The 15,050-nt window shown below is 47.6% G+C and overlaps 2 protein-coding genes across 3 annotated transcripts; both read left to right on the forward strand.

The window, feature by feature from the left end:
• Window positions 1-56: 56 nt before the first annotated feature.
• pomt1 (protein-O-mannosyltransferase 1) lies at window positions 57-5,130 on the forward strand. Its single transcript, XM_049729084.1, has 20 exons — window positions 57-217; window positions 708-836; window positions 985-1,091; window positions 1,168-1,218; window positions 1,290-1,436; window positions 1,503-1,611; window positions 1,686-1,745; window positions 1,818-1,911; window positions 2,010-2,165; window positions 2,225-2,355; window positions 2,422-2,517; window positions 2,597-2,689; window positions 2,758-2,854; window positions 3,322-3,414; window positions 3,517-3,634; window positions 3,876-3,973; window positions 4,054-4,167; window positions 4,280-4,406; window positions 4,501-4,678; window positions 4,860-5,130. The coding sequence occupies exons 2-20, from the start codon at window positions 721-723 to the stop codon at window positions 5,032-5,034; spliced, it is 2,160 nt and encodes a 719-aa protein (XP_049585041.1). The 5' UTR covers window positions 57-217; window positions 708-720; the 3' UTR covers window positions 5,035-5,130.
• Window positions 5,131-5,712: 582 nt separating this feature from the next.
• Window positions 5,713-14,558, forward strand: snapc4 (small nuclear RNA activating complex, polypeptide 4). 2 transcript variants are annotated; one of them, XM_049729075.2, is made up of 22 exons: window positions 5,713-5,996; window positions 6,609-6,719; window positions 6,899-6,939; window positions 8,660-8,759; window positions 8,830-8,879; window positions 8,967-9,083; window positions 9,348-9,488; window positions 9,571-9,655; window positions 9,731-9,812; window positions 9,914-10,021; window positions 10,453-10,525; window positions 10,610-10,774; window positions 10,855-11,005; window positions 11,072-11,178; window positions 11,271-11,365; window positions 11,437-11,531; window positions 11,637-11,740; window positions 11,833-12,888; window positions 12,972-13,307; window positions 13,380-13,869; window positions 13,951-14,156; window positions 14,342-14,558. In XM_049729075.2, the coding sequence occupies exons 2-22, from the start codon at window positions 6,611-6,613 to the stop codon at window positions 14,444-14,446; spliced, it is 3,816 nt and encodes a 1,271-aa protein (XP_049585032.1). In that variant the 5' UTR covers window positions 5,713-5,996; window positions 6,609-6,610; the 3' UTR covers window positions 14,447-14,558. The 2 variants fall into 2 exon arrangements, with proteins under 2 accessions (XP_049585032.1, XP_049585033.1); XM_049729076.2 differs by having other exon boundaries at window positions 8,660-8,756.
• Window positions 14,559-15,050: the final 492 nt, after the last annotated feature.

The raw sequence follows: 15,050 nt of genomic DNA on the forward strand, positions 1-15,050 counted from the left end.
TCCTAAAGTCGCGATCAGGAACTGTTTACGTAGCAACGACAAGGATTGCAAGCAGAGCAGGCAGGCATTACTAATCGTCCCAGAAGCGTCGCTTGCAAGTTAACTTCTAGTAAAGGAAGTGTAGAAGCGAAAGGATCGGAACGAAACGCACTTGGTTGCCGCTACTTGGCCAAGATGCTCAACACGTTTGACTGGATGGAATCGCTGTGAGCACACTGTAAGCATTGGTGTTAGCTTTAGGACATGGACGCGACATTAGTGTGCTAGCGAGGCTAGCTGTAGTGTTATGCTAGCGGCTGTCATGAGGTATGACGCGCTCGTGAGTACTAAAACATTTGTTTGCATGCATTATAGATAAACAACTGTTAAGATGAAGGAAGAAATTGTTTTCAATATTTTTACACAACATAACCATAAAAACACCGTCATAACACAATGAAGAAGGATAAAAAAAAACGTATTGATGACATTGTGATGATCAATACATCTTTCACACAGCTGACGTATTGATGATCAATACGTCTAATACACAGATAGCAAAAGTACTCAATGCATATTCAAATAGAAGTACAGATATGTAGCAAGAAAATCTGGCAATTGACTCACATTTCTTAAATCTTGTAAATCAGGTCAGTCACATCTGAAGGCGTTGCTGTATGTCAGTGCACTGTAATTTTTTTTCTCCCAATTTCTCAACAAACAACTAGTGTAGTGTTGACAATGGTGCTGCAGCTTCCCTTGGTGGTGACCCTTCACGTGGACCTGCTTCTGATCCTGGTGTCGCTGCTTGCCTTTTGGACCCGGGTGCACCACATTGCGCACCCCAACGCTGTCGTGTAAGCAGCACTTCAATGTGTACCCGACCTACCGCCCTAAAATATTTGGGATAGGCTCCAGCACCACTGTGACCTTTGTGAGGAGAGGCAATTTGGAAGATGCTTATAATGAGACATGGACATGTTTGTGTTGTGTGTCTGTGTGCAGTTTTGATGAAGTGTACTACGGACAGTTTGTGTCTCTTTACATGAAGAGGATTTTCTTCATTGATGACAGTGGACCGCCACTTGGGCACATGATCCTGGCATTGGGGGGTAGGTTACCATAATGACCCTAATACCTGTCTGTGTGACTCTGTCACTGATGTGTGTGGGCGTGTGCACTTTCCAGCCTACCTCGGAGGATTTGATGGAAACTTCACATGGAACCGAATAGGAGCAGGTAGAACAACATAAACTTTGTTGCGTTTGTGTTTTGCATTGTTGATTTTATTTGTGTGTTTTGCGTGACAGAGTACCCATGCGGTGTGAGCGTGTGGAGTCTGCGTGTCCTCCCGGCTGTGTGTGGAGCTTTGTGCGTTCCTCTGGCGTATTGCGTTACTCTGGAGTTGGGCTTTGGTCACGTGTCAGCGTTGGGAGCAGCGCTGCTGCTGTTGCTAGGTAACCACATGTCACACTCGCACGCGCGGACGTAGTAAATTGATGTGTCCGTGTTGTTGTTGGCAGACAACGCTCTGATTGTCCAATCACGACTGATGCTGCTGGAGAGTATCTTGATCTTCTTCATCCTCTTGTCCTTCCTGTCTTACCTGCGTTTCTACCGTGCTACCAGCAGGTGAGTCCAGACCCTTGGCGCTTTTGAACTTTGCAGGGTGGACATAGTGTGAGCTCTGACCTGTGACCTTACAGTTGGCCTGTCAGATACAGTTGGCTCCTCCTCTGTGGAACATGCTGCGCTGCCACCATAGGGTGAGAAACAGACAGCATTTGCGCGCAGACACAATCACAAACACTAAATGTGACTTGTGTGCGTATGTTCAGAGTGAAGTACATAGGTGCCTTCTCCTACCTGCTGCTGGTAGGCATGGCCTGTGTGCACTGCTGGAAGCTAATTGGCAACACCCGAGTGAGCGGTGTAAGTGCACACATGCGCACAGATGTACACGAAGCATCCCCAGAAGCACTTTAACACGTCTGTGTGTGTGTGTGTGTGTGTGTGTGTGTGTGTGTTAGGTGAATGTGTTTGTTGAGTGTGTGTGTCGCGGTGTGTGTCTGCTGGTGCTTCCTGTCATGCTCTACATCCTCTGCTTTTATCTGCACCTCACTCTTCTACACCGCACTGGACCACATGACCAGCTGATGAGCCCCGCCTTCCAAGCTAGCCTTGAGGTACACGTGCGTGCGCACACACACGTATTGAAAAATACATAATTGATTGTATCATTCAGGGCGGTCTGTCACGGATCACGCAAGGTCAGCCTCTGGAGGTGGCTTATGGTAGTCAGGTGACTTTGAGAAGCTCTGCCTCCCATTCAGTTCCATGCTGGCTGCATTCACACAAAGCCAACTATCCAATCAGGTAAGTCTCACACAGACCAGCAGCCAATCAGATGGCACCTTGCGAACTCTGTGTGTGCGTGTGCAGGTATGAGAATGGTCGTGGCAGCTCTCACCAGCAGCAGGTGACCTGTTATGCCTTCAAGGATGTCAACAACTGGTGGATTGTCAAGAATGCTGATAGGTAGGTGCCCCAGTGGGTGGTTGGTGGGCACGGTCAACGTGTGTCAACGTATCCGTCACGTGTGCATTGCGTGCCTCAGGGCCGATCTTGCTGTAGGGCATCCTCCTCGCACAGTGCGTCATGGCGACATTGTCCAGCTGCTTCATGGGATGACATCACGATTCCTCAACAGGTAATCAGTCATCAGCGAGCATGCCCGTGAGCACGGTAGTTACTTTTGTGTTTTGTTGTGTGCGGCAGCCACGACGTCGCAGCCCCTGTCAGCCCCCATGCCCAGGAAGTATCGGGCTACATCGACTTCAACGTGTCCATGCCCGCGCAGAACCTTTGGAGAGTGGTAGGTCACCTCACTGGAACTTATTGGTTCATAAAACAAGTAGCGTTGAAAATTAATACATGTAAATTTAATCCGAAAGGCAAATGTATGGAATTAGTCGATAAAGACTAAAACAAAAGGCATTTTACTGTAGTTATAGTTCCAGTTTTCTTTGTTTTTTATACATAAAATGTTTTTATTTATTTATTTATTTATTTATTTAGTTCATTGATAAAATGTTTGTTTTTTTTTGTTTATTTTATTAATTTTGTTAGCTAAAATAGCCTTGGTGTTGCCAGCTAATGTAGAATCTGTTATAGTATGTACGATTAAATTAAGCATTTCATGGAAATGGTTAAACAAGAGTCAATTTCCATACGACGTTTGGTTCAACACATTAACAAGTCTTTTGTCAAAATTCATGAAAGTGATGAAAATGATGGTTGTTACGATGATGATACTGATGATGTTGGTTGCGGGCGTTTCAGGACATTGTGAACCGCGAAGATGATTCCGAGGTGTGGAAGACCATCTCGTCAGAGGTTCGCTTTATTCACGTCAACACGTCAGCAGTCCTCAAGGTAGGAACAAGATGTCGCCTCACACACATCATCACCAACATTTACCGTACTCCTGATTCACACAAACCTATCTGTGAATATGTGCGTGCGTGTGCGTGTTAGCTGAGCGGCTTGTCCCTTCCAGACTGGGCGTCGGGTCAAATGGAGGTGGTTGGAGAGAAAGTGAAAGGTCACAGCAGCGGAGTGACATGGACAGTGGAGGAGCACAGATATGGAACCAGTACGCCTAGGAAACACTCACCACACTTTATTATTGACCACAGACACCTTTCATACTGTTCAGTGTGCTAACTTCTTAGGAAACAATGGCAGAAGGCAGCCTGCTTCACTGGTTACACTTTATTGCCTTAAAAGTAACGGTCGCTGTCCCTGGTGCTGATTTCATGTTTTCTGTGTGCCAGAAGCTGCACCAACCATGGTAAACATACAGACATATAGTGTGCATGTTCACATGTTTCCAGGTGAGGAGCAGAAGGATAGGGAGGCGGAGCTTCACTCCCCTTCACACATTGACGTGAACCGGAAAATTTCCCTGTGGTCCAAGTTTCTGGAAGTTCAGGTTGGTCGTAATTGCCAAAGATGATGTTGCAAAATGGTGCTGTTGTGGAAAGTGATGTAAGGCTGGGATGTCACCACTAGTGGCGGATGTTGACGGTGAAACAGGAAGACAATGAGCACAAATATAGCTCCGCCCCTTTGGAGTGGATCACCATGGAAACAAACATCGCCTACTGGCTCCACCCATCCACAAATGTGAGACACACAAGATTGTCATGTGAGAGTGAGGCAACGTGTGTGTCTGAGAGATTATAACGTCTATGTATGAACATAACGAGTGAGTAACATGCGTGTGTTTGTGTGTCAGGCTCAGATTCACCTAATTGGTAACCCCGTATCATGGGGTGTGGCCAACCTCAGCCTGCTGGTTTATCACATCATGGCAGCCATTTACCTGCTGAGGAGGAGGCGGGGCTTCAAAGACTTACCTGAAGGTACACGCGCACACACATTAACCAACAAACATCCCGTGCTACTAATTTTAACGTATTTTTGTTTGTGTGTTTGTACGTGCACGTGCGTTTGCAGCTGCGTGGGAGCGTTTCATCTTGCTGGGCGTGTTGTGCGTTGGCGGCTGGTTGTTGAACTTTCTTCCTTTCGCGTTGATGGACAAGCGTCTGTTCCTTTACCACTACCTACCCGCTCTCGTCTTCCTGCACCTTCTCAGCGCCGCCCTGCTGGAGCACGTGTACACACACGTACTCAGGTACATGCACACGCACACACACAATACTCGTACATGTGCACATACAAGGAAAGTAGCCCTGTTACACAGACATGGGAACAAACACACGCACCTGCCATGGACGCTCATACTGTAGTTTGGCATTGACATCATCCATGCTATGACTGTGCGCGTGTGTGTCTGTCCGTTCATGTGTTTTCAGCAAGGACGCACACCGCCGCATGCTGCTGGCATCTGCATTTGTTGTGTTGCTGTGCGTCTTCCTGTCCTATTACATCTTCAGCCCTTTGACCTTTGGGAGCCCAGAACTGTCGGCCGATCAGCTGCGAGCGCTCAAATGGAGGCGCTCCTGGGACATCTTATATCGACGCCGCTAGACTCCCTCCCCCCTCATGACATTATACAGAGGGGGACAGTGCGTGCAAAGACGCCACATCACTTTTAATACACAATAAAGTTCAAGTTTATTTTTACTCACTTTGCTATTTTTTTTGGCACATCTCCCGTCTATTCCTTTTCTAAAGCTCTTGTTGTCATTTGGCGAGTAGGGACCTATCTCAGGTTCACCCTGGAGTAGTTACCGACCAATTCAAAAGAATATAAAACAGATTTTGCTTCAACTAATACACATATTGCATTTAAGAACTGGTCTCACTTCACTGGCAGCAGTAACCTAATTATAAACATTCACTGTAGTTGCAGGGCTCTGCACAATGATCAGGATGAAATTTTGATCATGATTAAAAATCAAACTGTTGCAGTTTACCAAGATTCTTGGGATGTCTGGTGTCAATAGCTCCCTTGAAGTCATGCCACAGGATCTAACAAGGGACAATCAAAAAACAAAAATTTGATAAATTCTATTTTCGTCAGTGCAACCATTTGCTGTTTTTTTTTAATCATAATTTGCTATTATTGACCTTTTCCCGCCATTTCTCAGTAATAAGGTAAAAGTTAGTGTAATGTATATTCACTTTACAAGGCAATTTACAGCAAATGCCCCTAAATCTATTGCGCCCTCAAATAAATAAGTCAACCCGGAAGTAAAGGGCGGACCACCGGAGATGACGAATAAGGAAGCCATTGAAAGTATGACCGCCTTACCGTCACTTATTTTTGTGTCTATTACTATTTTGGGCCCTTCGTTTTACATTTTTGAAATTCTCTGACGTTTTTAAACGTTCTTGGAGCACGTTATTTGTGATGCAGTGCTGAGCCGCTATGTTGTAGTTGGGTTTTTTTTGCGCTGGAAAGACGCCAAGCCTGCTGGGTAATACGCCAAAATACGAAACCCAAAAGTACTTTGATGGAACGACTTCGAAATTAGTCTAATAGAAAGGTACGTCAGACTTCTCACCTTAACAATAAGCGTGTACTTTTATTTTCTAATACTGCCAATAGATAATGTGGTAAATGAAGTGTACTTGTAATGTGATGTACTGTTGTGTAAGGTGTGTTGTTGTAAATGAAGTGTACTTGTACTGTACTGTGTAGGTGTGTGTGTGTAATCGTTGTATGTACATTTATGGTGACCATACTTTGATTTCCAAAAAAAGAGAACACTCGGCTCTGCCTCGAGTTACTGAAATGATTGTTAAAGATGACATATTTTCTAATATATTCAAAGTAGGGTTGCATGATATTGAAAAAACATGCAATATGCCATATGATGCTGCATATTGCAGTGTCGATATTATTGCGCTATAAATAAAGTTGTTTGTATTGTTTGACTTTATGTAATATAGTTATTTAGTGATGGTACTGCCCTTAAAGATACTATCTCCTATTGGGTGGGGCTGCACATTAAGTTTGCACCCAATTTTTCAGTGAGATTACGAGATATCATTAGATTTATGATTAATTCCATAAAACATCTGCATGCTTGTGTACTAACACACGTGTCCATGTTATTTATGATACTAATATTTTTTTTTTCTGTGTATATGTGTAGTCATGTCGTTGTCTGAGCAGAGAGAGAGGATCCAGCAACAAGTGGAACTTTTACAGAGACGTTTATGTGCCAGCAACGATGAACTGCTACAAGTCAGCAGCGACGACACAGGTTATTTCTGCACTTTTGACACGTTTGATTGATTTTGTTTCTGTCAAATGGAGACGAGTGAAGTTTCATACAAAAAGTGTCAACAAAAGGTTCCTGTTACTTCCTGTTTGGTGACGCGAACAGTATTATTGACTGTATTGTGACCATCTTGTGATATTAACATCTTATTTCTCAATTAGATGACGAGTCCAGTTTTGACACAGACCAGGAGGCGGGGCAGGTACTACACACGCGCACACTCGTGCCCCCCAATTTTCATGTTGGTTGCACTCTTCCTGAAAATTAAAAAGAATTAAACCGTTTTTGTCACCGGTTGTGTTGCTTGTTGTGCTGCTACCAGGCTTGGCCGCCTGGGGGCGTTAACAGTCAGAGTTTCTTCTTCAGAATCAGAATCAGAAAACCTTTATTGTCATTCTACATAGTACAATGAAATTGGAGACCTCCATCCAGTGCATGAGGTAGACACAAGTAACAGTCAAGTAATCGACTAGTAGAAAAGTAGATGAAATAATCAGAAACAGTAGTGCGGACAAAGTGCAGTAATAGTGCAGGAGGAAAGTGTCATCAGTGTCGGCTGGAGTTGAGGGCGGCTATGGCTTGGGGAAAGAAACTGTTTCTGAGTCTGTTTGTCCTGGTCTTCATTTGCCTGTAGCGTCTTCCAGAGGGCAACAGGTCAAACAGGGCGGAGCCAGGGTGGGAGCTGTCCGCTGAGATGGCCTTAGCCCTGCTGAGGCAGCGGGTAGTGTAGATGTCCGTAAGGGAGGGGAGAGGGCGGCCGATGATCCTCTGGGCTGCCTTCACCACTCTCTGCAGCTTCTCCCTGTCAGCGGCGGTGGAGCTGCCGAACCATACTACGATGCAGTAGGTCAGTAGACTCTCGATGGAAGATCGGTAGAAGGTCAGCAACAGGTCGGTGTTGAGGTTGTACCTCCTGAGGACTCTCAGGAAGTGTAACCGCTGCTGAGCCTTCTTGACGATGGTGGTGATGTTCTCTGACCAGGAGATCCGGTCAGAGATGTGGACGCCCAGGTACTTGGTGCTGTGGACCCTCTCCACCTGCTCGCCGTTGATGAAGAGGGGAGTTGGCTCAGGGCTGTGTCTTCTGAAGTCTATGATGAGCTCGTTGGTCTTCTTGGTGTTCAGAGCGAGATTGTTCTCAGAGCACCAGTCGACCAGCTCCAGGACCTCCTCTCTGTAGGCTACCTCATCGCCATTGGAGATGAGACCGACCACAGTGGTATCGTCGGCGAACTTGACAATCCGGTTGTGTTTGTGAGCCGGTCTGCAATCATGAGTGTAGAGGCAGAAGAGGAGGGGGCTCAACACACAGCCCTGTGGGGAGCCGATGCTCAGCGTACGGGTGGAGGAGAGGCGGGAGCCAACTCTCACAGCCTGGAGTCGGTTGGTCAGAAAGTCATTAATCCAGGCACATGTGAGAGAGGGGAGTCCGAGAGTGTCCAGCTTTGTGGTGAGTCTGTCCGGGAGGATGGTGTTGAATGCCGAACTGTAATCCACAAAGAGCATCCGGACATAGCTCTGCTGCTGCTCCAGGTGGTTCACCGCACAATGGAGGGCTACGGCGATGGCGTCTTCTGTGGATCTGTTGGTCCGGTATGCAAACTGGTGGGGGTCGAGGTGTGGGGGAAGATAATCCTTGATGTGCTGAAGAACCAGCCTCTCAAAGCACTTCATGATCACCGGAGTGAGGGCCACTGGCCGGTAATCATTCAGGCTAGAGATGGCCGACTTCTTCGGCACTGGGATGATGGTTGAGGTTTTCAGGCAGGGCGGGACGGTTGCTAGGGCCAGGGAGCGGTTGAAGATCGTGGTGAAGGTATAAATAATCAGAATTTTGGAATTGAGCACAGCAACACTAGATAGGACAAGGTTCTCATTTCAGAAGTTGAATGGTAGGTGTGTATTTGTGTGTGTACGTTCAGTCAACTGCAGGTTTGCTGGCTGAGAGGCAAAAAATCGAGACAGAGATCCAGAACCTGGAGGAATTTCTGGGACCACACAGCGCCATCAATGTGTCAGGTAGTTGCAACTTCCATTTCCTCTCGTGTGCCTGTTTGTCGACTCACTGTCACCGTTTGTGTGTGTTTGTTAGGTGATGATGATGATGATGATGATAGCATCAACAGCAGCAGTGAAAGTGAGGTCAGTAGCGCGTCAAACATTTTTGAACATGTAACCGCTCAACAGCATGCTAACTTGCCGAAACCTATGTGTGTGTGTTGACGTCAGCTGGGTCTGTCCAATAATGTGGAGTCGTGCCTTCAAATGAACCTGGTGTACCAGCAGATCCTTGAAGAGAAGCTCAAGCAGCTGGAAACGTTGCTGTCGCACAACCAACGACAACAGGTCAATAAGGCACAAGCATACACCCAAGCACACCAGGGGGTTAGGGTTAAAGCTCTACTTGGGCACCAGCCTACCTTCTCTGTGGACCGCAACCACTGGGCCACGCCAAGCGAGATATCTTCAAAAAAATATATTAAAACATGTTTCGTAGCAGAGCATATCCAATTGTGCATTGTCACCATGGAAGGAATGCACTGATGGCTGCAAGTCACAGACACGCACACACACTAGTCATCATGTGTGCACATGTGTCTGTTCACATAGAGGGAGGCTCTGTCACAACTGTCTGGGCCAGTCAGAGAAGCTTCCAAAGAAGAACTTGCCTCTTCGTCATGCCCAAAGCAAACCAACTTATTCCTGGGTCACTTCTTGAAGCCGTACTTCAAGGACAAAGTCACCGGCCTGGTGAGGCCTTCGCCTAATCAGCACTTAACTTTTCCGTCATGTGACCTTTCAACGATTGCAACGCCGTTCCGTCCGCCCTTAGGGTCCTCCTGCCAATTGTGATACAAAGGACAGAATGATGAAGATGAAGGGTTGCCTCGATAGTAGCAAGGTGAAGGTCAAACGATGTGAGTACTGTCACCATGGCCACGATCCACATTGTCAGCGTCTGCCAGTCTACATTGTCTTGCTTGTGTGTTCAGGGGAGGGTTGGCAGAAGACGTTGCTGATTGATGCGGTGACCAGAGACAGTATGAAGAGACTCATCCAGCCCAAGCTGTCCAGGTTAAGAGTATCTTCCACCTCCTCTTTCTCCTCCTTTTTTTCTTCTCCCCAGTCCTTCTCTTCTTCATTCATTGTTTCAACATTGTCTTGATGTTTCTCAGGATGGACTACCTGAGTCAGAAGTTGACGTTATCGGACATATCGGAAGATGACAAGCAGCAGATCAAAATTCAAATTGAAAATCTGGAGAAAGACATCAAATCCATCAAGTATGATGTGTTTACAGCGGGACCTTTGTTTTCGTGATGAATCGGTTCAAGAAAATCTGAAAGTCTAAAACGTACCAAAAGTCATATTTCTCATAGGATATCATGTATTGGGGGTGTCCAGCTCTGGTCCTCAAGGGCCACCAGCCAGTCTGTTTTAAATGTTTCCCTCCCCCAACATCCATGATTTAAATACTTAGCATTGTTCTCAGGTTTCTGTAGACTTTGCTGATAGAGTTGCTGACAGTTGATATTTTTGAAAAAGATTATGTAAGTCCCAAAACAGGGACAACTTTTTGGCGAAAAAATTTATCTAAAAACAAATCATACGCCAACCAAAGTTCTTCTGCACTTCTTCATATCTGGCATGTTATTAGCAGTCTGAGTGTGCTTGTGCTGACACTGACTGACACTCATTCGCTGTGATTGGCCAGAGAGAAAAAGGAGGAGGAGCTTGTCGGGAATCAGTACGAAGACCATGACTGGCAGAAGATTGCCAAGATCGATGTACGTGAGCGCCGATTGAAAATTGTCCGCGACTGCTAAGCTCTTCCTCTGGACCTAATAGCATGTGGCTAATCCATTTGTCAGTTTGAAGGCCTTCGCGAGACGGACGACATTCGTCTCTTCTGGCAAAACTTTCTGCACCCCGCTGTCAACAAAACACGCTGGAGCGGTGATGAGCTTCAGCAGCTCAAAGAGGTCAGCAGCAAATACAAGGAGACCAACTGGCACCTCATCGCTCAGGAGTTAGGGGTGAGCAGGAAGGAGCCCCCTCAAACTGTAGATGGATCACGCTGAGATTTTGTGCTGACGCACCTATGTTGTTTTATCAGACGGGCCGCACCGCCTTCATGTGCCTGCAGACATTCCAGAGATTCATCTCATCCTCTCTAAAACGCGGTGCTTGGACCCCCGATGAGGACCAGAAACTCACACAGTTAGTCGAAAAGATGCGCATTGGGAACTTCACACCATACACGCAGAGTAAGAACGCCTGTGGTGCCCCGTCGCACGGACGCTCCCCTGACCACCCTTTTCTTGTTCCCTCAGTCAGCTACTTTATGGAGGGTCGAGACATCTCTCAGCTCATCTACAGATGGAGTTCAGTTCTGGACCCCCAGCTGAAGAAAGGACCCTGGTCCAAAGAAGAGGATCAGGTCTGCTGAACGGTGACATCATATGATTCTGAAGACCGTCCAATCTACGTGTCAAAGTTGAATGTCCACTTGCTTTCTCGCGCCTTTCACAGCTGTTGCTGAGAGCAGTTAAACGCCATGGGGAGAAGAGTTGGTGGAAAATCCGCTTGGAGGTTCCAGGACGCACCGATGGAGCTTGCAGGGACCGGTGAGGAAGACCAGCATCAGGATAGATGAAACTGACGCGACTGTCGTGACTGATTCTGATCTGTCCCACAGATATCTGGACTGCCTGAAAGAAGGAAACAAGAAAGGAAGTTTTGATTCTCATGAGCACCAACTCCTCCTCCAGCTGCTGGAGAAACACGGTGTCGGTCTGTGTCCATTGTTCTCACCTCGGTTATTGTGTTAGTTATTGTGTTACCAACAGTTGTGGACATTTTGTGTGTGCTGACGAGTGTTTATCACATGGTCGGCAGGTTGCTGGGCAAAGATAGCAGCAGAGATTCCAAACCGTAGTGACGCTCAGTGTCTTCGAGAGTGGAAAAAAATGATGAGACGTGCAAAAAGGCGCCCTTCATTGGTACATAAAAGTCAATTGCATTCAGTTTTAACACAACTCACAATGGAACCTCTTCATATTTGTGTGTGTGCATGTGTTTTTGTCACCAACAGGGCAACCCACTCTCAAAAAAACGGCGGCGTCTGCAGAAATGCAAAGAGGAGGAAAAGGAGAAAGAAGAGGATAGCAGCCAGGAAGACACTGATGAGGACCAGATTCCATACATGGACAGTAATGATGAAAAGGAAGAAGAAGAGGAGGAGGAATTAGAGGGAAATAATGAGGAAGAGAAACAGGAGGAAGACCATTATCTGGTCCCACCCATGCATGAGTGGATCCCACCGAAAGAAAGTCAAGAATTCAGTTCCCTGAACACCCAGCTGGTGACGCTGGAACCCGCACCTGGCCACCACCAGTCAAGACCAGCACATGTACGGTCCACGGTGGTGGCCAAGTTCGGCCGCTCGGTGGTGGTGGGTCCTCCTCCCCGTGAGCTGAGCTGGGAGGAACGCCACCTGGACGGCGCCATGACGATGATGTCACAGGAGCAGCTGTGTTCACACCTGTGTAATAAGTGCAAAAACCTCAACCCTCGCCCCAAAAAGGGGTCCCGCATGACAGATACGGTGATGGACTACATGCTGCAGGCAGCCGTGTTACCCTGGGTGGGCAACGTCCTCACGCCCAGCCAGGAGACACCCACGCTGGCTGACGCCCTCGGGGACAAAACAGCACTGAGTTCCACCCTAGTCTTCAAGCTCCTCCTACAGGCCATGATGATAGACATCTCGGGCTGCAAGGACGTCATTCTCAAACGGGGTTGCGAGAAGCAGACTTCACCACTGCGGAGGCCCCAGCAGCCGCCTCGGCAGAGAGCGCCTCTGCCGCCTCCACGCTCACCGCAGCGGGGGTCTGGCCAGATTTCTCAGCTGGCATCCCAGCAGAAGCCCCAACGGAAGTCCCCGGGCTTCAAGAACCCCAACACTGTGGCAGCCATGTTGCACTCGACACGGGCCCGCCCCCCGGACGCACAGCCAGCATTGATAATGCGACAGGCTCCGCCCACTCTCATTCATCCGCAGTCCCATCCTTCAGTTTTCCTCTTGCCCACGCCCCCTTTATTGACCATGACACCTCGAGCTCCACCTCCATTTCCAGTCCAATCAAAGGTAAACTTTTTTCTCTCCAATATCCATCGATTGACATCTGTTTATGGAGACATGGTGATTGACATGCTTCTCTGTCCCCACAGACGTTGCCTCACCTCGTGCCCCTCCTCCCCCGCCCCCCTCCGCCTCGCATCTGTCTGCTAACGTCACCCCCTCTTTCTGTGCGCTTAGTGTCCTCGCCCCTGCCTGTGGTCCCCGCCCAGGCCACGCTCCCTCTTGGTTCACCCCCTCCCAACTCATCTGTCGTACTTTCCTTGGCACGGCCCACCTCCACTGTCACTACTGACCATGCCAACCCCATCCCTGAGCCGCAACCCACGGGGAAGAAACGGGGGCGGGAAGAAGATTCTGGGGCAGATGTTCCCACCGATGGAGGGAAACGAGCTAGAAAACCTACTCACAAGGCCGTTGAATTACAGGTCAGATTTTTATTTATGGCCAGCCCTCCTTTTCTCCCTGGCATTGTTTTAATTGCGATTGTCTGCCAGCAGGCTTCTGACGACAAAAAGAGGAGACGAGGTTGGCATAAGTCCAAAACCAAAGAGGGTGGAGCTACACAGGTGACTCTGCTACCCTGGGTGCAGGCGCCGGTTCGGTTTGCTCCTGCCAGTGGGTGTGTCCAGCTCCTGCAATCACCCCCTCTTGTGCGACGTGCGCCCCTTGGACCCCTTCCCTCTGCCAGCGGCCCCTCCCTCGTGAGGTCTGAGGTTGCTGCTCTGAACGTCGATCCCACCCTGGTGTTCCTAGAGTCACCAGCAGCGGTTGGTGATTGGCTGAGGGGACAAGGAGGCGTGGCCGTGCCCACACAAATGGGCGTGTCTCTGCCCTATCTGCCTCCGTGCAGCAGCAGCCTCAGCGCGCTCGCTTCCATCCTTGCCAAAAAAATTCAGCTCACTGAAAAGGCCGCACAACTTCAAGAGAGCTATGCCCAGACGCAGGCAATGCCCTCTCCCCTGCCTGATGCTTCCTCTGACCAAACAGGTGTGCAAACGCAAACACACACATTCATACGTGCGCACACACACAGTGTGAATAATGTTGTTTTCCTTGATGTTGGTATAGAGACTTTGCTGCGTACGTTGGTGAAGGATCGTTTGGGCTCCAATCCAGCATACGTGCTATTGAAAGCTCGATTCTTGTCTGTGTTTGCCCTCCCTGCCCTCCTGGCCACTATGCAGCCTGTTGCCACGGCAACATCTCCACGCACGCCGCCGTGTGATAGCAAAAAAGTGAAGTCGAAAGAAAATACACGGCGGCGGGACGTTCCTGTGAGTCGACACTCACCTCGTGTTTGTGTGTGTATGAGATTGCAAACTGAATGCGTGAGTGTACGTGTGTGTGTAATTGCAACCTGCACTTGAGATTGCAAACTGAGTGACTGCATGTGTCACTGTTAACCTGTGTGTTGATTGTAACCTGCTGTGTTTGTGGTATGTGTGTCTGTGTCACACAGAAGTTTGCATGTGATGGCTCAGGACCTCCAGCCAGTCACTTCTCCGGAATCGGCACCAATGCCGCCACCCAACCACGCCCTAGTGAAACTATCAGCAACCAATGAGAAGTTTTGAATGTTTGAGTGTTTCTTGTTTACACGTGTGCTTGAACTTGTTAAGATGAGTTCAGGAGCGCCTGTTTCGGTCAGTGTTTGTTAATAAAGTTATTTAAGTAAAGTTCGACATAATGTTTTCACTAATCTAATCAACTATATCGGATTGGATGATATATAGTAAATTGTTTCATTTTTTTTATTGTTATCGGATCGCTGATGTCATTTATGATGCGCAGGCATTACGGCAGTAGTGTTTTCCACATAAGCTGTGGATGCTTCCACAAATGAATTTTGGCACTACTTGTCTATGTACCCATTGTATTAGACTACTTGATGTTTGCTTATGTTGATTTCCTATTTGGATACTGGATATACAGTAAGTGTGCATGTTTTTCATTGAAATAATAATTCCACGAACAGTAGTTGTAATGCATTGCATGTTTTGAAAGTAGCCACATTGTAAAAGTCCAGTTTTCCTCCATAATTGAATTATTTGTACAGTCACACTTTTGTTGATAAACAGTATTATATAAGTTTTGCGAAATCTTGTGATCGAATGATTGATTATGATTTTAATTTGTGATTGTGATCAACGTAAAAAATTCTGATGTAG

The sequence above is a fragment of the Syngnathus scovelli genome, chromosome 8 (assembly GCF_024217435.2).
Source record: "Syngnathus scovelli strain Florida chromosome 8, RoL_Ssco_1.2, whole genome shotgun sequence".
NCBI classification, from domain to species: domain Eukaryota; kingdom Metazoa; phylum Chordata; class Actinopteri; order Syngnathiformes; family Syngnathidae; genus Syngnathus; species Syngnathus scovelli.